Genomic DNA, 24,862 nt, shown 5'->3' on the forward strand with positions numbered 1-24,862 from the left:
TTTTATCGAGTTACGAAGCTAATGAGCAAAACGTTCAATATGACGCTTGAACGTTGCTTTTAGAGATTAGCACCAGGACAATGTATTGGTACGAAGGGGATGACATGCATTATTCGCAAAATTTTCTCATTAACTCGTTCATCTTTAGCATTGAACAACTTACGCATATTGCTTGTGGTGCGTGTGGTGGTTATTCTTGAATTTGGTTCAATAGGTAAATTGAACGGAAAGTCTTAGGTTCGTAGTTAAAATTCAGAGACGGGTTTGCTGGTAAAGTAAACCGCCGTATTCCGTTGTTATTTAAATAATAGGGGTATTCCCGTAGCGCTTGTTATGTTGCGTATACGGAGTATTGCGTATTTATACTGCCGCTACTCTGCCGCTTCCATATAAACCGGAACTGCTATGCGAATTGCGGCAGCATATACACGAAATACACCGTTTACGCAACATAACAAGCGCTACGTGCATACACCTAATGTTTGTTTTATGAATAAAATATACAATTTCGATAATAAAAAAAGCTGCGTATTAATTTGTATTTTTCGCTGGTTGAACAGGTAAGCTAAACCACCACGAGTCGCCACTGGCGTGTACTCATCTGACACCCTCCAGCCCATGTTGGCAAGCAACGTTGGGCTGCAGAAGGTGATGTCGATGATCGATTGTTGTACCCCCCTACAAAAGGTACTGACGGATCCCACGTTAGCCAGACTTACATCCAGCTTGGACAGAGCTTCCAGCAAGCTTTGTCCCCTCGGAGTAGTGCACCTGCTACCCCATTTGACAGCCCAAGCATTGAAGACTCCTCCAATGACAACGGGCTTGCGGCCCGTGTGTTCGTCGGTGAGCACGTCTAGCATCCGGTCAAACTGCTCCGGCGACCACCTAGGTGGAGCGTAGCAGCTACAGATGCAGACGCCATCGACCACCGCAATCACGAACCCCTCTTGGTCGGACGACATCACCTCCTGGATCGGGTATCTACCCATCACGGCGATCGCTGCCATCCGACTCTTGTCGATTACCCAGTTAGTGCCGCCACGGGAGACCCGGTAGGGATCCGCGATAATGGCAATATCGCACCCGTTTCGGCTGCCGTTTGCCAAAGCAACTCCTGTGCCGTTTCACAGTGGTTTAGGTTAATCTGTATAACCTTCACCGTTATCGTTGCAATGCCCGCCTATAAGCCGCACACAGTGGGCCACCTGTGGCATGCTTATTTTCCGCTTCGACTGTGCACAGCAAGCACCTGGGGGGTTTGCTACATCCCCTGGCGAAGTGGCCATCTTCGCCGCACCGCCTGCACAGCTTAGACCGATCGGGGGCCTTACACTTGGCCGTCCGATGGCCAAAGCCCATACACCTGAAACAGCGTTCGATACGCCGTTTCGACACCTGTGGACACACTGACCACCCTACCTTAATTTTGCCGGACGCCAACATCTTGTTGGCGATTTCCTCCGGCACGTTTAAGGTTGCGGTTTGCATATCTCCATATGCCTTCCGCAAGCGGATGTCTGCGGGTGCCACATCAACCTTAAGCTGATCCCGAAGAGCATCACTCAGGTCAACTGTCATCGTAATCTCGTCGAGGTTTTTACACTCGACCAGAACACGCTGCGACAGCGCCTTTACCTGGCCCGCTTCGCCCAGAGACTGCTCAACCAGTTTCTGGTAATTCGAACTCTGGACCGTTGGGTCCTTTTTAAGCTCGAAGAGCATATCCCCTGCCTGGGTTCGGCGGGTCTTTACTACGTTGGCCCCAAGCTCCTGTAACTTGGGGTCCACCCGAACCTTACGCAGTAGTTCAGCGTACGACAGCTTACCTGTCAGCTTCACTACTAAGGCGTCGCCCTTATGGACGCGCCTTGGCTTTGGCTTTGCAGCCGCAGCCTCGCACGGTTTCGGCCTCGGCGGTTTAGGCGGTTTACGCCTAACCACCCGCCATTCCTCCTCCCCGGTCCCGGCAGCACCATCCGCGACCGCCTCCGCGCGTTCGCTGGTAGAGGCGCGAGCCGAAGTCCGCTGCCTCTTGGCTACCAGCGTTGGTCCATGGTCGGGCGTAGCCGCCTTGCGCTTGGCAAGCGGCGTACGCGCCTGACTAGGCATGGCCACAGCCTTAGCGGCTATGACCAGAGCTTCGGCGATTTCGCATCGCTGCAGAAGCTCTTGCCTCTCCACCTCAGCAGCTATGACGGTAGAGCGGAGGCTCACCGCCAGCTTTTTAATGTCGAGGTGGACATTTGACCTAGAGTTGATGAACGAGTACAACTCGTCCACCAACCTTTTGGCTTCCTTCAGCTTGCTACTGGCTGGAGGAAGCCCAACTTCGCCCTCAAGAGGGTGCACCACGCCCTCCGTTGACATTTGCCTACCGCTGTCGCTCGCCCTCTTGGCTGAGCTAGCAGCGGTGGCCACCTGCGTTCTAACTGGGGTGTTAGACTTTGGTGGAGTCAACTTCCTCTTCGGTATCGCCCCCGTTTTCGGGGGGCTTCCCTGTATGGGCTGTGCCCCCAATTTCGGCGGGCTTCCCTTCTTGGGTCGCGCCCCCGATATCGGGGGCTACCTGTCTTTGCTGTTGGTGACCTTGCCAACTTACTACTTTTGGCAAAGATATCATCTTTGCCACTAGTAGTACCCTCATTCGTGCCCTCATTAAATAGTAAGAACTTGTCCATGCTTTATGGGTCCCAACTCTAAGCCGCTACCTCCACTCGTAATTGTTGTGTATCCCATGGTGATCTATGCAAGCAGGGAGACCATGGCTAGGGACACTCCCCCCAACCCTTCATGGGGGCAGGGATGTCAGCATCCGATCAGCGTTAGTCAGGAATGTAACATCTGAGCCTACACCACCGCACTTTGACGTGAGGGACGAGCCTTGAACGTACCTAGAGACCAGCCACGGTTTTAACGGAACGGAAGGCAGCTGTACCATTAGCCTACTCGCCGTTTCGGGAAGGTACCACCCTTCCTTACCTAAGGTAGTAGAATAGCACAGCCGTCAGCCCTATAGCGCCGAATCCAAACGTTTATTCCCGCCCGTCCAGTACACCATAATTAGGATCTTCCTGGAACCGATCCTAATGTGCCCATGGCACTCCTGACCCGGCTTTTTTACTTAAAGTCCTGAGCTCTAACAGGACGCTACGGCGTCCGCAGCTGGCTTATAGGAATTTGAGCCCCGCTCGCCTCTTTACACCCCTGCGCCACGCTACCCGCAAGAACTACGGCGCCCGCAGCTGGCTTATAGGAGTTGAGCCCCGCTCGCCTCTTTACACCACTACGCCACGCTACCCTCAGGCACAACGTGCCCCCCTTTCCCTGTTAGCACACAACTGAGGGTGCAACCAAAGACTGGTATTTGGTCGACCCTAGGCCCAGTTGCGTCCCGGCCGGTACCGCGTGGAGGTAGGGATAAGAGTTCCCGCTCCCATCTTAGTGGCTATACGGAGTCGCGCAAAGTCGAATGCGACTTTGTTCGGCACCTTAACCTCGCTGGGTTAGGGCCTTAACCGGCCAGAAGCCACTGGTTTGGAATCTTACAAGATACCTATTCTTATATAAAAAAATGCGGGAAATCGATTGGTGATGGTTTCATCCTGCGCATACTTCGGGAAGTGGTCCATTTTACCCTATTTTCCCCAACAATCATGATAAAAGCTAATTAAACAATATAAAAACTTATATGCCGCCCGTGAAACGAACTCAAATAGCTTCTAAATTTTGTCAAAATATCAGAAGAATCAAATTCCATCTATTCCATACTGTGCAAAATGCAAGAATAGTCCATTTTGCCAATTCACCTCCATATACATAGATAACTTAAGGGGGCATAGTACTTTTTACACCATATTTTTTGCCTATTTTCAAATATTTTATTCTCGATAACGCGAAAAGCGAATCGATTCGGGTTTTTTGCATTCCAAACATTGCACTTTATACTAATATTTACAATTTTGTTTGCATAAGTGAACCTCTTTCCCTCTCCCCTACGGCCCCTTGAACATGACCGTTCGAAAAAAACATGATTTGCGGTACCATGGATTGGCGCTGGGGGTCTTATCCGAATTGAAAAATTCCAAAACGACATGAAAGTATGTTAAATTATCTCATGTTTGACCCATCCTTTTTTAAAATTCGAACGCATAACAAAATGGCGGACATTCAAACATAAAAGTAAGGGTTTTAGTCGAAAAAATTGACTTTAAACATTTCTAAAAAATACAAAAATAGTAATATCAAAAAAAGGATGGGTCAAACACTAGATAATTTTGTTGGCTTTAAAACAAAAAAAGAATCATGAGAATTGCTTGAGCCGTTCTTGAGATATTTATGGTACCGACTTTCAAAACCTGGTTTCGAGAAAAACGACGTTGATCTTTTTATTCGCCGTGTAATCGCTCCAGACATGCGCGGTACAAATAGCTGTAACTTTGTCAATTTTTGGAATTCATTGAAATGACTTGAAACACATATGGTCAAAAAGTTAATCTTTCGAAATAATCAATAAAAAAAAAAATCGATTTTTTTAAGTTGAAAAAGTACTATGCCCCCTTAATTAAAGTAATTAAAACTAACTCAAAGGTAAACACAACCATCAAAAGAAATGTGTATTTCATCATACTGAATAACTTCGGAGAACAGTTGAAAGTAATAAAATAATTGGATGCAATGTTATTGTGCAAAATTGATTTTTAAGTGTGCTTTCTAAGCAAATCATTATATCTCGCAACTAGTAAAAGATATATAGTCACTATATTCAGCAAAGTTGCTCATTTTAGTGTGTTCTACAATTTTTCTGAAAGAAAGTTTTTTTTTTGACGGATTAAAAAAACAAGGAGGAGGAGGAGTAGGAGAGAATTAAGCAAAACGGACCGATTGTGAATCCATCACGGTACTCAATCGATGACATTCAACTCTCCTGATGTCTTTCGGTGCTATTCGAGTTTATTCTCCTGTTTTTGAATTAGTTTTAGTCGCTGTAATTAGGTTTCACTATGTATTTAGGGGTAAATTGGGCAAAATGGACTAAATGGACAAACTCAATGAATTAAAATTAATATTGAACTCCAGACACGATCACCCAGTTGACGTATGACTATGTTAGGCAGGTCTTTACATTAAACCCTTGTATTTTGAAGAATACTTTTCTGATGATTTTATTCTTATTCTTATTCTTAAGAATACTTTTCTGATGATTTTATTCTTATTCTTATTCTTAAGAATACTTTTCTGATGATTTTAACAAAAACACTTAAGAAGCGAAAAACTAGTAGCATGATAATAAAATTGTTACCTTCTTCAACAATCGAAGCTGTTGTCGGTTGAAAATGGTTATTATAAAATCATGCATTTTAGGACCAATTAGAATACGTATGTTAAAAATAATTACATTATATCATGGTTTAAGTAAGTGAACCAATCTGTGTTACCAATCTGTGGTACCAAAAATAAATACTTTTGTTAACGCCAGAATTGAGATTTTTTTCTTTTTATTGTATAATTGTGCTGTGACATAAAATGAAAATTCTAATCTTCAAAATAAATTACTAGTGGCAATAACAAAACCTGTTTTTAAAGCTGACCTAGACAAAGTTTGAACAACTAAGCAAAGCAAAGCCTAGGTGCTACATTCCGTTATCGAAACTTGACCTTCTGTTTTTATACGACAGAGTTCGCAGTCAGCTGTTAGAGTGCAAAACAATTGCAGGGCCAGTTGCTACGATCCTATTGACTCTAACAGCCTCTCCCAGTCGAGATTCGAACATACGACGACTGGCTTATTAGGCCAGCGTCATACATCGAAGCCAACTGGGAGTTTGAATAACTATTCAAAGCAAATCTTTTTAATTGAGTTTAGCTCTCTAAAATTGGTCCTTTTTTGTCTAGATGAATTGCTTTAATTGTGTATAAGCTCAATTCTCTAGCAGCCTTCATTCAGATAGACATATTGCTTAGGCAGTCAATTTTAAAAACAAATTGGTAATTGGTTTTTGTAATTTTTATAATGACTATTGCAACGGACGTAGAAAATGGTAGAAGGAAGTAATTAACCATAGGTGTTTTATTGTATTCCACGGTGGCACAAAACGTAAAGGGGAAAGAGTGGAAAATTAGATAAGGAGAGGATCATTAAAATTACACTTGCTAGGTTCGTAGTTCGTTCCTTATTACCAAGCTAGACAATCCACGGGCTGAACCCGACTCGAACTTTGAACCCGACTTTTCTCCGGTGGTTCGAAGATATTGCGCAACCCCAGAGGACTGGTTTTTGTAGTAATTTCTTTTGTAGTATGTCGAAAGTCGTGCTCAATTTGACTCTATATTTTCTCAGTTATGTTTTCGTAACGACCGTTTTAGTTTCAGTTTTATCTCATATATTAGCAATATTTCAATTTTACATTAATTTATTCTCATCCGCATGTTTTAAATTTAATTTTCTCCAAGGTCACTATTTTTATTGTCTTTAGTGTCCAATGACCAAAAACTCGATGAATGTCGAGAAACCAAATACATGTTGTTAATCCAAGTTGCAGCTGAAACATGTAAGAGTAGTGACTATATCAGTCACTGACTGACAGGACCATACCGCAAAATAAAACTGCATCTACACCCTACACGTGTAATGGCTTAAACATCAATATGCATTGTAGGCGCATTTATGTCTCTGCGTTAACACACAGACGGCGGAAAAGTCAGTGGAACGCAGAAAACTGCGCGTCTCAACAAAGAATCATTATAATGGAAAACATTTAAATACTATTAAAAAAAATCGAACGAAGTCAATATTTTGTTCGATACCTATCAATGAGTATAAATTCTTTATGCCCTGCAACAGGAAACAACTTAATACGATTCCGAGAGATATTGGTTCCCCGTAACCAACCCGACAATCATAGCCATTCACCTGTCAAGCATACAAATCTTCTTTGTTCCCTACAATAAATCTTTAAGCGAGTAAAACCTTGGAACGCAACTAAATCGATCGCCGACCGACCGACCGGCCAACCGGTCGACCAGCGAGTGCCGCAGTGTTCCCTGTTCAAATCCCCTCGAGTACTAGCCCTCGTTAATCACTTCAATAATCAACGAACCACTTTCGATAGCCATTCAAATGTGAGTCCCTTGATACGGTGGTGAAGCCCAAGCATGTACTGCATTCACCCTATGGCTATTCTTGTCATTCAACTGTAACCGGCGCGGAGCATTTGGTCGGGAGGAAACAGCCGAGTCACCAGTAAATCTTGTCTGCAAACAAATGACTTAATTGCTGACAGCTAAGCCGCCGTGTCACAATCAATAGTTCGCCTAGTGCGTGCCATAAGGCGACACTGCAAAAAGTCTCTTAAGATTGTAAGGCAGTTTGACTAATATACGTGAACCATTTCTGTCGGGTTCGTAGCATAAAAGGCTGGCCCAGGTTTTCGCTTTCAGGTTTCCACCGTACTTTATTTCATTTTTTTGAGGACACGACACTTTAAGTCAGCCCGTGTTAGCCTGGGTGCCTATCCCAATAACGCAAAACGACATCAATAATAATAATCACTATCGCACCCACTGCCAGCAGCCGGCAGCGTCGTCGTCGTCGTCGTCGTCATCGTCGCCGAGACAACCGAAGATCCCTTGGACTCGAAAACAAGCCTGCAATTGTGACTGACTGTGTGGCATTCAGCTCGCCGGGACGATTTACACGAAATGATCACGCAAATCAGCGTGCTGTCCTGTGCTGGCCGCGTTCTGGTGTGTGGTGCCGGATCGAACCGGGCAGGCGCCAGAGGAAGCGACGCAAGGGCATATGCTGAATGACTTGTTGCACGAGGGAGTCCCTCGCGCGCGCACTCCGGCAACAAGTAGTGCACCCGTCAACTGCCGGTTTTGGCTTCGTTCCGTAAGGGTTGTAGTTTAGAAAAGTTTCATGTTGCTGAAATAACTGACCGATTTGCTCTTTTCGCTTCAGCTTTTCAGCGCCTTAACCTAACTGAATTCGATAAAGTAGCGCAAAGGGCAATTGTAGAAATAATTGTTATCTACAATATTGTTGAAAAAAGTACTACTTCTTTGAATTCTGTTTTTGAATCAAAAAAGGAAAGACGACGCAAAAGGTGCAAATCAATCCTGGTTTGTCCTTGTGTTGTTATTCGTGTCATGATAAAAATTCAAAAAAAGTAGACGCATGGTAATCTGCGGTGAGCTAAATGCAACCACTTCCATCGTAACATTTATTTAATGTAAAATAGTATCCTCATTGCTTTCGACTTGGACTAGGTCGCAGCGTTCATCCCTGCCGACGCATCCCGGCTGTGTGACAGCTAGAAGATCGAATCCATTTCCCAGGCCGTGCGCCATATTGGATGGCTAACGGGCAGAGAAGAGTGAAAATGTCAAACCGTGTTCGAGAACCGGATTTTACATTGGTCCGCCGTGGTACACCTACATGCGGTGCGTGTGTAAAACGAGAAAGCTTACCTCGTCAGCCCACCACCAACCCCGACAGGATGATGGGGAGGAGGACGCGCGGGTGACTTGTGTCGAATGAGCAATTAAACTTTTTGACGTTGTGGGTGATAAATATGCACAAACGTTTGTGTCGTTTTGGGAGGGGTTGGGGCTGACGAGCGAATGTGGGGGTAGGTTAGTTTCTATACACGGAAAGATTAGGCGGTGCTGCTCTATTTTCCAACAACTGGCTCGTCTGCGGATGTCCCCCCCCCCCCCCCTGCGTTTTGGTTCGAAAGTAAAGAAGTTACATTTGTCACGTATTTGAGCGAAAGTCCCAACTTGGGACCATGGGAATGTGGAGCAAATTCGTTAGCTCGCAGCAGATGATATTAATGGAAATGACGCTGATATGAAAGGGAAAATGATAGCAATGTAATAAGAGGTTTATCTGCTATTAGCATTGAGTGCGCTGTTGCTGTTACGCGTTGGAGTAGTTCCGGAGAAAGGGGCTCTAATGAATACAAGTAGGCATCCGTTAAGTGGATGCAGTATGAAGAAAGGAGTTAGATTTCATGTAAAGCAAATAATACTTCGTTATACACTTTATTACGCAATTGATTCATGTGACGAAATGCACAATGTGCTAACTGAGAGCGATATGATTTTTAGGATGTTAATTTACTGGTCTACTTGCAGCATATGACAGTTTTTATGTTTTAAAAAATAGTCAATTTGCAAAAACGTAAAGCTAACAAGTAACTTAGTCGCAAATTTTTCTAGGCTAAATGTTATTACCACGGTGTCTATCTCAGGTGGGTATAGATTTTGAAGGTTCTATGCCGGAGGGGTAATGAAGGTAAAACCCTACGAGCAGCCATTCTAGAAAAACCAAAAACATTCATTTTCAATGATCTCCGTAACCCAAAACCTCGTCTGGCAACTGGACGTCTCCGGAAACTATAGCTACGGATGGCGATCACATCAAATGATTGTCCAATAATGATCCGTTGAAGAGAGCATCCAAGATAAAGGAAGAGATGAGTTGTTTGTTTACAGAGACAACTTGTTGAGAACCAACTCGTCGGTATGGGTCCAAGGAAAACACCCACGCTCACGCGAAAACATCTCCAAGCTCGACTAAAATTCAATAAGGTACATCTAGACTTGAACCCCGAAAAGAATAAGAAATGACGAAATAAAAGTAAATTTGAGTGGATCCGATGGAAAACGCTGGGTCTCTACTTCCAAACCTTAGTACACAATGAAAACATTCAAACATGGGAAGGAAATATCATGATCCGGGGATAATTTTTCTGATTCGGGGCTGGTCCAATTTTCTGGATGAAATCAATACTGAATCAATAACTACATGCTGATATCCTAGATATCGTAATGACACCAATTGATCTTATACGATGGCCGGGACAGTTGCCTGATCTGAATCCAATAGATGAGCCTATAAAAGATCGTTGAAAGTTCGTGAGCCCTATGAAGTCAAAAACAAGCAGGAACTGTTGGCCAACATCCAGGGAGCATGGTACGCTATCCCTGTCAGCACATTTTGAAGCCTTGTTGAGTCATCGCGTGTAGGTCTTAAGGGCCAAACAGAACGCTGCGTTAACGCATCTGTCAGCGTCAATTTGACAGTAAACCCATGGGAAAACTGTCAGAATAACGCTGACGGACGCGTTGACGCAACATTCTGTTTGGCCCTTTATTGTTTTATCCGTCACTGTGAAAAAGAAGATTGCATCGACTGAACTACATTACAAACTTGTTCGCCTTACGTCTTATGACAAAACCTGCGTAGAATTACTCCTCCCTCTAATTCGGTCCATGGCAGCTGGTCTGCCGTTGCGCGGGCACCCAGTGCTCGCCAGATCTCGATCCACCTGGTCGATGCGAAAGCCATTTTTGCCGGATAGTTGTCCGGCATTCTAGCAACATGTCCTAACCACTTTCTGAACACTGAGTTTGCAATCGAGACGCGAGACCTGGTGAATCATACTTCGCCTCCATACACCGTTCTCTTGCACTCAGCCAAAGGTAGTTCTTAACACCCGCCGTTCGAAAATTTCGAGTGCTTGTAGGTCCTCTTCTAGCAATGTCCACGTGTCATACCCGTAGAGGACCACTGGGTTAACTAGCGTTTTGTACAGTGTGTACTTTGTACGGGGGCCCAGATTGTTCGACCGCAAGTGTAGTAAGCACGACTTCCGTTAATAATACGCTTTTTAATCTCACGGCTGTTATTGTTGTCCTCTGTTGCCAGTGAGCCAAGGTATACAAACTCGTTGACTACCTCAAACTCATCCCCGGTGATTATCACGGTACTGCCAAAGCGGGCCTGTCGCACTCGGCCCCGCGCGCCAGCATATACTTTGTTTTAGCCGGATTTATCTTCAACCCAATCTTCTCTGCTTCGTGTTTTAGTCTCGTCTACTGTGGTCTTCCATCGCCTCGAATGTTCTGCCGAAAGCATCCACGGCGTCAGCAAAGCCGACTGACTGGATTTATTGAAAATCGTGCCCCACATTTTGATCGCCGCTCTTCTTATAACACCTTCAAGCGCAATATTAAATAGCAGGCAGGAAAGAACAACTCCTTGTAAAAGTCCCCTGTGAAATTCGAATTGTTCCGACAATCCACTCGAAATTCTCATACACCACTGGATCCCATCCATCCATGATAAATTTGGCAAGCTTACCCAGAAAGCCGTTTTCGTCCAGAATTTTCCTCGGCTCTTGTCGGTTTACACTATCATATGCGGCTTCGAAATCAATGAACAGGAGATGCGTTGTGATTTGGAATTTGCGGCACTTCTGGAGGATCTGCCGCGGAGAAAATATTTGGTCCATTGTAGACCGACCCTCCACGAAGTCAGCGTGGTAACTCTCCACAAATCTATTGGCTATTGGCGATATTCGGTGGAAGATGACTTGGGACAGCACTTTGTAGGTGGCATTCAGGACGGTGATCGGTAGGTTGTTCTCACAATCCACCTTATCGTCTTTGTTGGAGATAGGGTAAATAACTCCGTCTTTCCACTCCTCCGCTCCGTTCCGCGTTCCACGTAGTCGTACCGTATCCAAAATCTTGACAATCGATTGATGTTTGGCACCATTTTAATAAGTTCCGCTCCAGTGCCATCCTTTCACGCTGCTTTGTTGTTCTTCAGCCGTTGGATGACTTCTTGAACTTCGCTTATCGATTGACAATCCACAAGACCATCACTGATGTTCCGTTCTGTTACGTCGCCTGTTAACGATAGCTGACTGTCACTGTGATTCCGGCATAAAACTGATACGTAAATTCCAGAGTCATGACAGCTCGATCAGTTATCAAGAAAAAAAAGCCAAATCTTCATACATGTTGATACTATCCTCTTTTTCATTCCTTTTATCATATTCGCTATTGAGATGCACCGTACGGACCATAAGAATCAGAAGTGCCCAGTACTAGTCGCCGTCCGGCACTGGGGAACTCCTCCTATATCTTAGCCAGAACAGAAGATGAACGTGGAGGTGTTCGGGGCAAGGCTCCGTTTCTATGAAATACACCAACTTCGTGTTTTATCTTGACGCGTGAAGGGGAACCCTGATCCCAATTTATTGGATCCTATCAACTCTGTGTTTCGTTACTTTCTGCTACTGTTCCCTAATTCATCTTTTGAACACTAACTTTAATGTAATGAGATCGAAGATGTCACATACATCTTTGAAGGCTCGAAGACAAGAGTTAAACGCATTGTCCTGAGCAAAGTCCATCCGGTATGGAGGCAATGCAAGTAACTGTGTATTACCCACGAAGTCGGCAAGAAAACTCTAACATCCTTTGCTGATTGATAGTTTTACATTTTTTGAGTTGACGCGCATGCCTTTTTTCCCTTCCTTCTAAGCTTGATCTACTTTACCCACTTATTCGTCGCTGCCAGCACTATCCCATATTATAGCCGTCCCTAGCGAGGATACATTCGTTCCTCTGACCAGTACTCTTAACTATAGGATGGACTTTTGCACTATCAACAGGCTTCAGGGGTAAATGTACAATTCAGCATGAAGGAAGAGTAAATAAGGCGCCTGAGAATAAACTCATGCTAAAGTCACTTGACATCGAATGGCTTGATTTTTCTAAGATTCGAACCAACGACCACTCGCTTATCAAAGCAGACTCGGTAACCTTGCGGCTACGGAGCCCCCCGTTATTATCGCAGCAAATTAGCAGATTGCTCCTCTCTTGTAGGGGCATACAATCTGTAATCGATAGTTTACATGAAAAATTCAAAACATCTGCCAACGATAGTACGTATGATGACAAGTATACAATCAAGTCGTTTAAACTAGCTATTGAAGAGCAATGACCCGAGTACACTTCCTTGAGATACGCCAGAAGAAATAAGAAATGTTCGAGAGTGAGCACAGTTCAATACATAGTGCACTAGGTCAGATATGAGCAAATCCCAATCCTCAAGTCCCAAAGGATCCTTAGCGTTTACCAGAATATATGGTTACAGTGCCGAAAGGCGGTATACACCGGAATCCACTTAATGCCTTGCTTCGATTTCTTTGGATAAACTTTGCACTGTTTACTATTTTTCTAATATCCTTACTAAAGCAACAAAGTAGTGACATTCCACGGTAATTGTAGGCACAGCTGCGTTTTATGGAATGGAACAATGTAGGCTGATTTCCAAGCAGACAAGTAAGATCTTTCCCGCCTCAAACAATTAAAAGTCAGTGCAATCGATATTCTGAGACAGCCGGCAGTTTTTTAAAAGTACTAGAGAAATATCATCCATTATGTATCACTATACATGATAGCCTCTAGTGCAGATATTTCAGGGGGTGATAGAGGACCACATTTGACGAAAAAAAAATCCATCTATGCATATGGTCAAATCGCAATAAGAATAGAGTTATTAAACATTTTTAGTTTACTGTTATGTATACCTTAAATTAGCTCTAGTGCTAAAGCTATGCTAGCTAGCTCAATTCTGTTACTTTCATTCAAAATTTGAAAAAATTTTGAATTGAAACTTGGTCTTAAACCTCCTATTTCATAAAATATAGAAACTTTTTAAAAACAAAAAGCTTTGAAATAAGTGTTTCTCAATGTGTTCTTATCAAATTTCATCATCATCAGCAAGTGGCGTCAGCGATTGACCATAAAATTTTTCGGATCGTGGACAATGATTCCAAGATAAGCACAAGGGAAATTGCGGCACAGCCCCATGACACCCTGGAGGAGTGGAGCGCGCTGAGCCGGGTAAAAATGCATCCTTCCCACACTACAAGTTCAAGAGCTGCTGTCTGCGAATAAAGCTAAGCGGCTTGAGTTTTGCAGAATTATGCAAGTAATAGTGGAGGCAAACCCTAAATTTATGAAAAACATTTGTTTTTGCTGTTGCTGTTTTTTATACGTGACATTTTGCGTTCGTCGCACGCGATAATCTGGTGTGCTATACGTGATGCATGAGTTCGTCAAGTTTTCAGGTGCTAATTCAACACCCAAACCCATATGTTTAAAATTAAATTGCTACAAAACTATAAGAGAAAAGCACTCAGGTCAACGAACGAGTTGTAGAACGGCACCAGAGCTTCAAATTGGCAAATAGAAGCAATCAATATTATCAAGCCTTTTTAGGAGATTGAAAGGTTAAAAACGCTTTGAAAAGCACTTGTTTCAATACTTTTTGCTACTAAAAAGTTACTAAATCTCATGAAGTAGGAAGTTTAATTTCCCAATATTTTCAGTGCAATATTTTGTCAACTTTTCAATGGAAGTAACAGAATTCAGCTAGCTAGTACAGTTTTTGTACTAGAGCTAATTTAAGGTATACAAAACCGAAAACTAAAAATGTTTGATAATTCTGTAACGATTAAGATTTGACCATATGCGTAGAAGGATTTTTTTCATCAAACGGGGTCCTCTATCATCCTCTGAAATATCTGCACTAACAGCAAGCTACCTGTAACTGTAAGCTACCTAACACCCCGTATATCATAAACTTGGAAAAGATCACAGACATTTTTTGAGCAATATGTACCGTCAAACGGGGTAACTTGCAACAACGCTATATCGGTCTAATTTAGGGCTGTCTAACCGGTAGTACCGAAACCGGTAATACCGGCCAATTTTTGGATACCGAAATACCGGTTTTGGAAAAGCAAAAAACCGGTATTTCCGGTATTTTCTAATCTGCTTGTTTTTTTCAATTCCTTATTCGAATAAAAACTAAATTTGATAAAAGAAAATATACTCTTAGAAAAACAACTTGGTGTTAATGCCGACGAGATTCTTCGACTACTAGCAATGAAGAGAGTGAAATTGTGGGTCAAATAATTATAGCTCTTGAACCCGTTTAAGGTACAGTAGAGTAACTTTGCTGTAAAAATGTCTTATTGTATGAGCCAGACGTCGCGTTTCAATTTATTTTTGAACAACTTGATATACAAAAGCCACCAAATTATTCGAAGCTCTCAAATAACGAATTTAGGAAACAAGATCAGGGCCCAGAAACGTCACTTACAATAGTAAATTGTTATTCAACAATGAAGTAATGAAGCTTCAGTTTCAACAGAAGCAGCGTCGCGTCGTTTCAAAACTGGCTTCAATCAGCGTCATTGAAACGATTTTCACTTCATCATGACGACCGATTTTAAAGTTTCATTTGTATTTCTCTATCAAATAGTCAGAGAAAGGTCAGCCTAGACTTTGAACGCAATTGAATTGATTTTGAGTAACATTTCCTACAATTTAACGCATATTATGATTAATCTACACAACATCGACAAATGGTGCCTGGCTGTCAATCGTCGTCATTTGACATAGTCAGTAGCTTCAGCTGAAACTTGCTTGAAACGTTCTGTTCAACAAATGAGACAAGTCGCTTCAGTATGAAGCGAAGGTAAGGGAAAGTTAGCTTCATTTATTTGTTTCGACGATGCCGGATTCTGATCAGAATACGGGGATCTTTGCACTTTTTGAGCATTCTTGCCATCAAAGGATCTGCCAGTAAAGAATTTGGAATATTTTTCAAGTCTTTTGAGTGATACAATGATTAAACAAGGAGATGAAATCTGCATCTCACTATCTTCGAATAGTGGGATTGATAACAAAGAAGAGAAGGTATTTGTGAACGATGATGAAGAGGATGACGTTATGCAGGAGTTCCGGTTTGGGGATAGAGAAAAAATTGTTGAGAGGCTGTAGGAGACCGGAGTATTAATTATGCTGGAAGCTACAATACAAGATATTTAGTAAATAATTAAAGGCGGGTTTCCCTACTATAAATTTGAAGAAATGGAAGGAAAATTCCTGATGTGCTTAGAGCCGTTCGCCAGACATCGATGATAGCGGAAGTTTTTTCAATTGTTGGAAGTGTTGGCAATAAAATACGTTCTAGTAAGGGAACTAAATCGCATAGAGTATTATATCTGCTTAAATTCTACTTTGCCAAGCAACAATAGGGGAGTGTCGTCGTGGTTGGGCCACGTTTTGGAATTCGCCCATTACTTTCACGTTTCAAAAGGAATTTTGGAAATCTAAATACATCGTTGCAAAGGCCTAAGAATAAGGTATATTTCCGGAAAGTTTTGAACTGATTCTCTTGATTTCGAATAATCTGCCAATACCGGTTTTTTACCGGTATTACCGGTATTTTCTACGCCAATACCGAAATACCGGTTTTCACCAAAAGCGCCCAATACCGACAGCCCTAGTCTAATTTGTTATACTTTATCAATTACTTCAATTTTTAATCTATAACAGTCACTGAACCTTGTTGATAACAGATCAAAGAAACCTTAGATTTTTTGTTGTTTTGGTGATTTTTAAAAATTCTCACAATATGGTGTTAATTATTGTCATTTTTTCGTCTGTGAAACAAGTGTTTCTCAAACAAGCACTTCCAATAATAGAAATCTACCATACATTTTTTATAGTAAAGTGAATAATAAGGAAACAAAATAGTTTATTTATGATAACCAGTTTTGTTAATCCTGCTTGCTACCATATTATTCGTAAAACAAGTAGGGTAATGTTGTTATCGTGGGGCTACTGTTATGATCGGGCCACCACGATTTTTTCAGTTTTAGTAACTCGTGATACCTATATACAAGCATTGTAAAACTTCTTATTGTGACAGCTAACTTTTCACAATATTGTGAGATTCAATCGTGTGTTCAAAACACGCGTACTGAATTCACTGATTGAAACCGTACAAAAAAATTTTCAATGTGCAGTTAACTTTTCTTCAAGAAATGATTCATGAAATGCAATTATCGGGATAAATATTGAAAATTTATTAAGTGTGTTGTGCTCTATTCGAAGGCTATTGAAAAATCCCGTCCAGTTAGGTGTTTGGGTAGGGTAAGGGGGTAAATGCTACAAAAGCGCTTATTGTAAAGGTCGGGCCACTTGTGTAGTCATGGTTGGGCCACCATAATTTTAAGCACAGAAGCTCAATATTCGTTAGAGAATGTTAGTCCCGGGAAACATGATGAAAGAAAGTAAAATTAGTACAATAAAAACCTAGATTGTTTTGATTTTTCATTGCAGTAGTACACTTCGGAAAAGTGTACAACGCGATATTGATTTTACAAGATCACCAAAAATTTCGCAAAGATTTTATTAAAAATAGGATATTTATTCTTATATGGGCCGTTGCTCACGAAATTCATACTTTTGATGTCTCTACATAGAATTCCAATACGTATTTCTTGGATTAAGAGCGGTGGTCCAACCTGTAGAACATGGCCCGAGTATGACAACATTTTTTGTCTTCACGTCAATGCCTATAACTTATTATTTTTTATGCAATCAGTTCAGGATTTTCCAGAAATATAGCTCATTTTTAGACCTTTTCAACGACCTATTTAGATTTTAAAAATTCTTTTTTAAACGGAAGTTATGGGCGAATGTCAAAATGCGGCCCAACCACGACGACATTCTCCTACTTAAACAGGATAACTTGCAACAGCTGGTAGATATAAAATCCGAGAGGTTATGTACAAGACACGACCGCATATAGGTGACGCACGACTACGTAAGTTTCTTTGTGGCGATAATAGCACATATTCATTCATGTAATAATACTATTCTTTATGTATACATGCTACATGCAGCATATATGGTTTGTTGAGACTGCATATTGAGAATATTCAATTATTTTCGAATGAATGTTAATAGCGCCTCAAATCTTACTTTAACATTAAACACTATTTAGTTAGACATATATGTATTTATGTATTTAATTTGATGATATGTATCAAAAAATTGTTTGGTTGTGCTGCTGGTTGAGAAATTTGGTAAGTCGATAATTTTTACAGCCCTTTTGTATAGTGGATTTACGACACGGAATATCAACTATCATGAATAGCATAAAAATTTGAATTCGTATTTTTTTCTTAGTATGTGAAATTATTCTATCCTAGACCTAATAACTTCGGGGTAATTAAAAGTTCTCAAATATACTGCAGATAAGTTTTTACTTGCACTCACAATTGACAACTGTTGCAAGTTACCCTGTTTGACGGTATATTTTCATAGATTTAAAGTGTCAGGAATAGGGTAGCCAAGTAGTTGAGAGACAATGAAAATTTTATTTCGATATTGACCACTCTCAATTAGTCATATTTCACCTTATCGATTAGTAAAACAACAAAGTGTTTCCAAACAAGCATGTCAGAGTGCACACCGCTACAAAATAAAGTGCGATCAGTACCCTCTTCCGCGGAGCACTTGATTGCCTATTCCACTCCGAAACAGTTAAACAATGATAAGATAACAAACAGACTCGCGGTCATGTTAGTTTAATTGCCCCAACAATTCGCTCTTCACTAGCTAAACAGCAAATTCCTGTACGCGACTAGATTGTTCGCTGCAAAAGATAGGTGATGTGCATTCACGCGGCAGCTGTCAGCAGCAAATGTGTTTGATAACACCATCGGATCTTCTAATTAAGTGTGGCAGTCAAAAATAAATCCCCTATCCGCCTCTACAGGCAGATCGGTACTACGTGAACATTCAGGGAAAACTTACCTTGATAATTCCGAGTCGGTTGCTCGTCAGCATCAGCTGCATCTCTGTCTAATCCACAATCTGGAACGTCCATCGGAGTTGTTTGTTTCGCGTCATCATTCACACAATCACCCGTGCGTAACTCATCGATTTTCGGGACCGCACTTTCCACTTCCACTTCACTACCACTATCGCCACTAGTGCTAGAGCGTTCAATTCCAACAATGATTCTCTCATGAATCTGTTGAATTTGCTCTGAATTTGCAGAATTGTCACCGTCCAGTTGTGCTTTGACCAACTCCTCAAAATCACTGTCCACACTATCGCCAACGGGCACCAGCAGTCCCATATCTTCGTCGCAAAATTCCTGGGTATTATTAGACTCTTGGTCTACATCCCGGTCGGATTCATTTTTCGCTTCCACCTGCGGAACACTAACTTCCTCCGGTGTTGAATCTACCTCCATCGTGACAACAATCGATTGTGTAGAAGAGTTCTCGTTATCATCAACGAGGTCGTTCATCAACTGATCTAAACGCATTTCGGCATCTCGTTCGGTTCGGTTTAGTTCGGACGTTGCGATTGCTGTTGCTGCTGTTGGTACCTCCACGGCATTCGGTTGAACTTGGCTCTTATCAGCAGTGTCACTACTACTTTGCTTACGGCGCATATCGCCGCCAGCTGTTTCTTGTTCCACGGTGTCATCAACAGCTCCGATTACGTCACTTTGTTTACTATGCCCATCGCCAGCACCGGGGAAAGCACGATTGGAGGACCTGGCCGGAGGATCACTGGACGGTTTTTGAAGCGCTGGTGTTGAACAGAAGATTTCGATTTTCGTTGCCGGAACCAACGCCAACACTGGTTTACCAACGGAATTTTCCGAACCCAACTGATGCGTCTCACCTGAAGAATGGCCATTGAGCTTGGGTTTCGGTTCCCGATGCTGGTTGTTGTTGGAGTCGTTGAACAACGTTTCCTCAGCAGTGTCGATTATGACGATTGGGCTGTGGAAAATGGAAACATAAAATAAAAATACATTAATAGTTATGTAACATTTTGAGTAAATTTTGCAATAATTGTGAAAAAACTTTTATTTTATTTTTTCATGAGATTTAAATACTGTGTTTCACATATAGGGTAGATGCTCCAGTAGTTGTGGTAGTACCAGTAGTGGTGGAAACTCGAAATATATCGTAATTTTGGCGGATTTCGAGATAATTTCAGTTTTCTATTGTTAAATATATATTTGTTAAAAGTTTTATCTAAGATACACAGTTAACCCTCTAACGGGCAACATCCTAAAAACGATGCGATCAAGCTAATGACTATTTTATCATGAAAATGCACTCAAAAGAACCTTAAGTTCTGATTTTCATGCAAAAATAATTATCTGGAGGAGCGCTAGGTTACAAAAAGTCCAATTTATCTTTTGCGTTTTTCATGTCTAACGCTCTACCTAGATATTTTTTCAGTTCAAATACATTACAAAATTGAAATAAAGCATGAAATTTACTCATAGAAAAATTATAAGGTCAATCATTTTGTTCTAGATATCCTTTTTCTCCAAAAGTAAAAAAGGGAATATTCGCGCATTAATTATTTTCGAAATTTTTCGGAATTTTTGTTTTTGAAAGATGATAACTTTTGAATGCATAGACAGAATGTTGTGATATTATCAAAATGCCAAGAAATCTATTCTGAACACATTTTGCGTATTGTCAATTCAAAACAAATTTCGTATGCAACTCTGGAGCTTCAAAAGCGAAGGTCGTGTACAGACGGTCTTACCCGTTAGAGGGTTAACATTCAAGATGTTGATGCTAAAATTACAAATTCCTTTTCATCAGACCAATAAAGTACAATTCCTTAAGAAATTCGTAACAATCCATAGCATTTCAACAAGCCTACGCTGTTATCCACCTGCTGCCATGCTCACTGCAAGCGTTACTAAGGCGGTAAACAACATTCCACTATTATAGGCAAATTTTCCACTATTAAAGGAACATTAGCACTACTTTAGGAGCACATACTAATGTCAGGAAAAGCAATATTTTAAATATATCAACCAGCAGAATGGTATAATTTTGGTACTTATTTAAAGCTAACATTATCGTGCACCATATTATCATGTAGTTCAATTGGAAGCTGATAAATCGTGCGTTCAAATTGTCTTTAAACACTATCCCCCGACATAATCCCTCCATTACTAGGGCATCTACCCTAATGCATGTGATGAAAAATCGTTTCCTAATTTGTTGACCATTAAATTTTATACTATATATTATCAGCAATATAAAATTATATAGCAATCAGATATCAGATCGTTCGAGATAATAAATACATTTATTTCGGGTTATAATTTATACACTCAAAAATTTGGCTTTATAATTTTGCTCGTAACTAATCCTTGGCTATTTAATTCATAACTGCCAAACTAATCGTCCAATCAGAAATCTTTCGTAAAGCGTTGCTGTACCACAGTACTTTGATAATAAAGCTTATTACGTACAAAATGCGTGGGTTAACTCAAAATGATGAAAAAAATGACGAAAATGATGAAATGAAGTGCACAGGTGGCAAACGATAACAACTCATTTCAAACATAATTTCTGAGCTTCAAACTCTCACAAACTTTTCTGGTGTGGTAAAAAAAAAACTTTAGGACTAAGGGTGCGCACTACACACTTAAAAAAAGTACCGAGTTCGGTAAAATATCGTAAATTTTACCGAACTCTGAGCAGCAGAACGTTCGATAAAAAAATTTCATGATGCCAAAATTTTTTTCACAATCATTGATATCTGATACATTCATAAAAAAGTTATGAAGGCATGTCTGAAATCATATTTGGTTACAGATATTTATTGAATTCGGCAAAATTTTGAAATTTTCGAAATTTCATTTAAATAAACGCCAACACAGGGTATCGACCAGTGTCTTAGAGCAACGAAGCTATACTGTATAGATGCGAAACTTTATGACGAACAAAGTATGAACGTATGTTCAAATCCCGCTGAGATATTTACGATTTTATGAAGGCGGAACAAAACACATTTCTGTAATTTCCAAATTTTATCAGTTTTATGTGAAAGAAATGAATGACAAAATTTGAATGATTCATTCTAAACGTCACCTACGTTTTTGATAAGAAGAAATATGCACTTTCCACACAATTTGGCACCTAAATGGCTCAAGAATTACTTTTAAAAAGCGCGACTAAGAGCGAGTTGTAAAAAGTTATTTTGGACCAATCAGTAGATGGTATTTGGACAAATTATAAGGAAAAATTTATTGTAGTTGTTAACAATTTCATAGCTTGGTACGTTTACAATAAAAAAAATAAAATATGTTAAACTTTTTACCTTTGTTGTACTCTATAAAAAAGGTTTAGGAATTGGTCGAAAAACACGAAATTGTTCCGAGGGCCGGAGGGCCGAGTCACATATACCAATCGATCAGGTTCGACGAACTGAGCAATGTTTCTCTCTCTATGTATGTATGTATGTATGTATGCATGTATGTGTGTGTGTGTGTGCGTGTGTGCGTGTGTATGTATGTGAGTGAGTGTGTGGGTGTGAGTGAGTGTGTGTGTGTGAGTGTGTGTGTGTGAGTGTGTGTGTGTGTGTGTTGTGTATGTGTGCGTGTGTGTCATGCTTGGATTTTCGATCGCCTATTTCTCGGAGATGGCTTAACCGATTCATTCGCTTTTACTTTTGTTTGAAAGGTATTATTGCCTAGTATATCAGTACTCAATTGTTTCGTGGTCCGACTTTTCGTTTAAAATTTATAAGTCAAAATGTGAAAATTACGTGACACGACTTTCTCCAGAACCACACAATCGATTTCAACGATCTTAGTACCAAATGAAAGCTCTTGCTATTACTAAACTTTTAACTAGGTTTTATTGAAAATAAACAAGCAGTTTAGAAGTTACTCTCAAAAAACCTGATTTGACTAGGTACAAATGAACGCCTGTTTCTCTGAGATGGCCTTACCGATTTATGCGCTATTCATCTCATTTAAAACGTAATATAGCCGGATAGATCAATATTGATTTGTATCTTGATTGGATGTTTAATTAGAAAGTTATGAACAATCGTGAACATCAAAATTAACAATAATTTATAATGATTTAAACCAAGATAATTCCACTAGTTTCAATTATTTTAGGATTAAACGAGAGGTCTTAATACTCCGAATATATCTGCCAAATTTCATAAGAATTACCGGTTTTACCGATCAAAAGATATTTAAAAATAATTGATGAAATTTATTCCAGAAAATTTTACTGATATGAACCAGTGGAACCAAAACTCAAAGTGACAAAAATCTGATTTCGAGAAAAACGAAGTCAAAGTATGCTGCTGCTGTGTAGTTTAAAGCTATCATTTCATATCTTTGGCTGTTTGCAACATTTATATGATCTGATTAGAGTAAAATGTAGCTAGCTTACGAAATTCTTAATCGTTTGCTGTCATTACCTTTTTTTTTAAATTTTGCGACTTGGTCCGGTCTGATTTAACACCGACCAAATAATCTACTAAGTTATTCAGTATGTTAAAATGCACTCTAAAGAGTATTTATTGCTAGGATGCGTTAGGTTTATCACTAGCACAGCGTTAACAAACAATTGAATTGAGCTCCGTAGACGTGTCGATTTCTATATGAGAATTTCCCGGTCAAAACGCCAAAAAAAAGCAATTTTGGATTCGACTATGTTTGATTGGAATTGACACGAGAAAATGTGAAAGTAATTTCTTTCTAAACCTATTTCCAGATATACCTATAAGTAAAAGAAAATAAAAGACGTTGCAGTAAAAGAAAATAAATTACGACAAACTGCGTCTTTCCTTCAAAAAGAAGGTACTACCATTAGTCGTGGGGAGGATTATTCGGTACCAAATTTAGGATTGCTAAAAGTAATCTCATTTCTAAATACCCCAACAAACACCGAAGCTGAAGTAAAATGCTACTGATTTGGTCACAGCTGATTTAACTCTGAATACAGGCGGTAGACGCTGAATAAATTTAAGCAAAGGCCTCTGTATTCTATAAATGATTAAGCAGCCAACGAATGCGCTGTAAATCAGCTGCTTCACACAATAGTGTCACAAGCAGATTAGGCGCATCTTCAACCTCTCCACAACCCGTCAATATTCTCAATAATTGTGCTATACTAACTGAATAAACGATTTGTCATTTTAATAAACAGTCCTCCCACGAAACATTTATGCGCTGATGAAATCACGGTGTTCAAAATACCGTTATTAAAAAATAAAATAGGCCATTTTAACGGAAAATGCCAGTTGATTTGTATTGCCCTCCTACACCCCTGAACCAATTTTCAAAAAAATCGATCGACGAATTTTTGAGTTACGCCTTTTTGAAGTTTTAAAGGGCAGATTGCTCATATAAAGTAAATAAAAACCTTCAATGACACTTCCAAAATAAACGTAAATCACAGCCGGTATTGATTTTCATGCAACATATGCGCATTGTCGACCATTTTAGGAGTTTTACGCTATATTGGGACTAACCGGAAATGTTCCGGATTAAGTTATCGCTGTGGAAAATAGCCGGCATCGAATATGAACAAATACTTATCATGTGACACCTCAAATTGCGCCAGAACTTAAAAACTAGATCACTGATAGTCAGATCAACTACCTAGCGCCACATTGGTTGTATCTGGACAAATTCCGGGGACTTCCGGGAACACCCAGACAAGTGGCCAATTTCGTCCATGAACAAAAACCTATCGTGCGATACCTTAAATGACACTAGAATTCAATAACTAGATCAATGGAAGCCAAATCTGCTATCTGGGGTTAGATTTGATCATATCTGGACATATTTGGGGGACTCTGGGAACCCCTGGGAAGTCAATAACACAATCTGGTACATTTTTGATAATAAAGACATGTTCGGAATTGGCCATTGTGGTTCTTGGTACTCAATTTGGCTTACTTGGATAAAATAGAAAGTTTTAGTGTGATTTAAGATGTCGTATGATGAGTTTTTGTTCATGTTCGAAATTGGTCATTTCCTAGGGTTTTCCGGAGTACCCCAAACATGTCCAGATATGACCAAACTTGAGCCTAGATAGCAAATTTGGCTTTCATTGCTCTAGTTATTGAATTCTAGTGTGATTTAAGGTGCCGCACGATAAGTTTTTGTTTATGGACAAAACTGGCCACTGGTCTGGGTGTTTCCGGAGGTCCCCGGAACTTGTCGATGTGTCACCAGCGTGGCGCTAGGTATTTGATCTGACCGTCAGTGATCTAGTTTTTAAATTCTGGCGTAATTTAAAGTGTCGCATGATAAGTATTTGTGCATGTTCGTTATTGACTATTTCCCACAACGATAACTTAATCCGGAACATTTCCGGTTAGTCTC

General features: G+C 40.6%; 1 protein-coding gene across 10 annotated transcripts in view; it reads right to left on the bottom strand.

Annotated features, from left to right (window-relative positions):
• The window catches only part of LOC128737176 (uncharacterized), a 696,232-nt gene that overhangs the window by 496,233 nt on the left and 175,137 nt on the right, over window positions 1-24,862 (bottom strand). For all 10 annotated transcript variants that reach the window (XM_053831758.1, XM_053831752.1, XM_053831762.1 and 7 more), the window contains exon 5: window positions 18,487-19,472. In XM_053831758.1, coding sequence (XP_053687733.1) covers window positions 18,487-19,472 — 986 coding nt within the window. The remainder of the gene's footprint in view (window positions 1-18,486; window positions 19,473-24,862) is intronic.

This window comes from Sabethes cyaneus, chromosome 2, assembly GCF_943734655.1.
Source record: "Sabethes cyaneus chromosome 2, idSabCyanKW18_F2, whole genome shotgun sequence".
NCBI lineage: Eukaryota > Metazoa > Arthropoda > Insecta > Diptera > Culicidae > Sabethes > Sabethes cyaneus.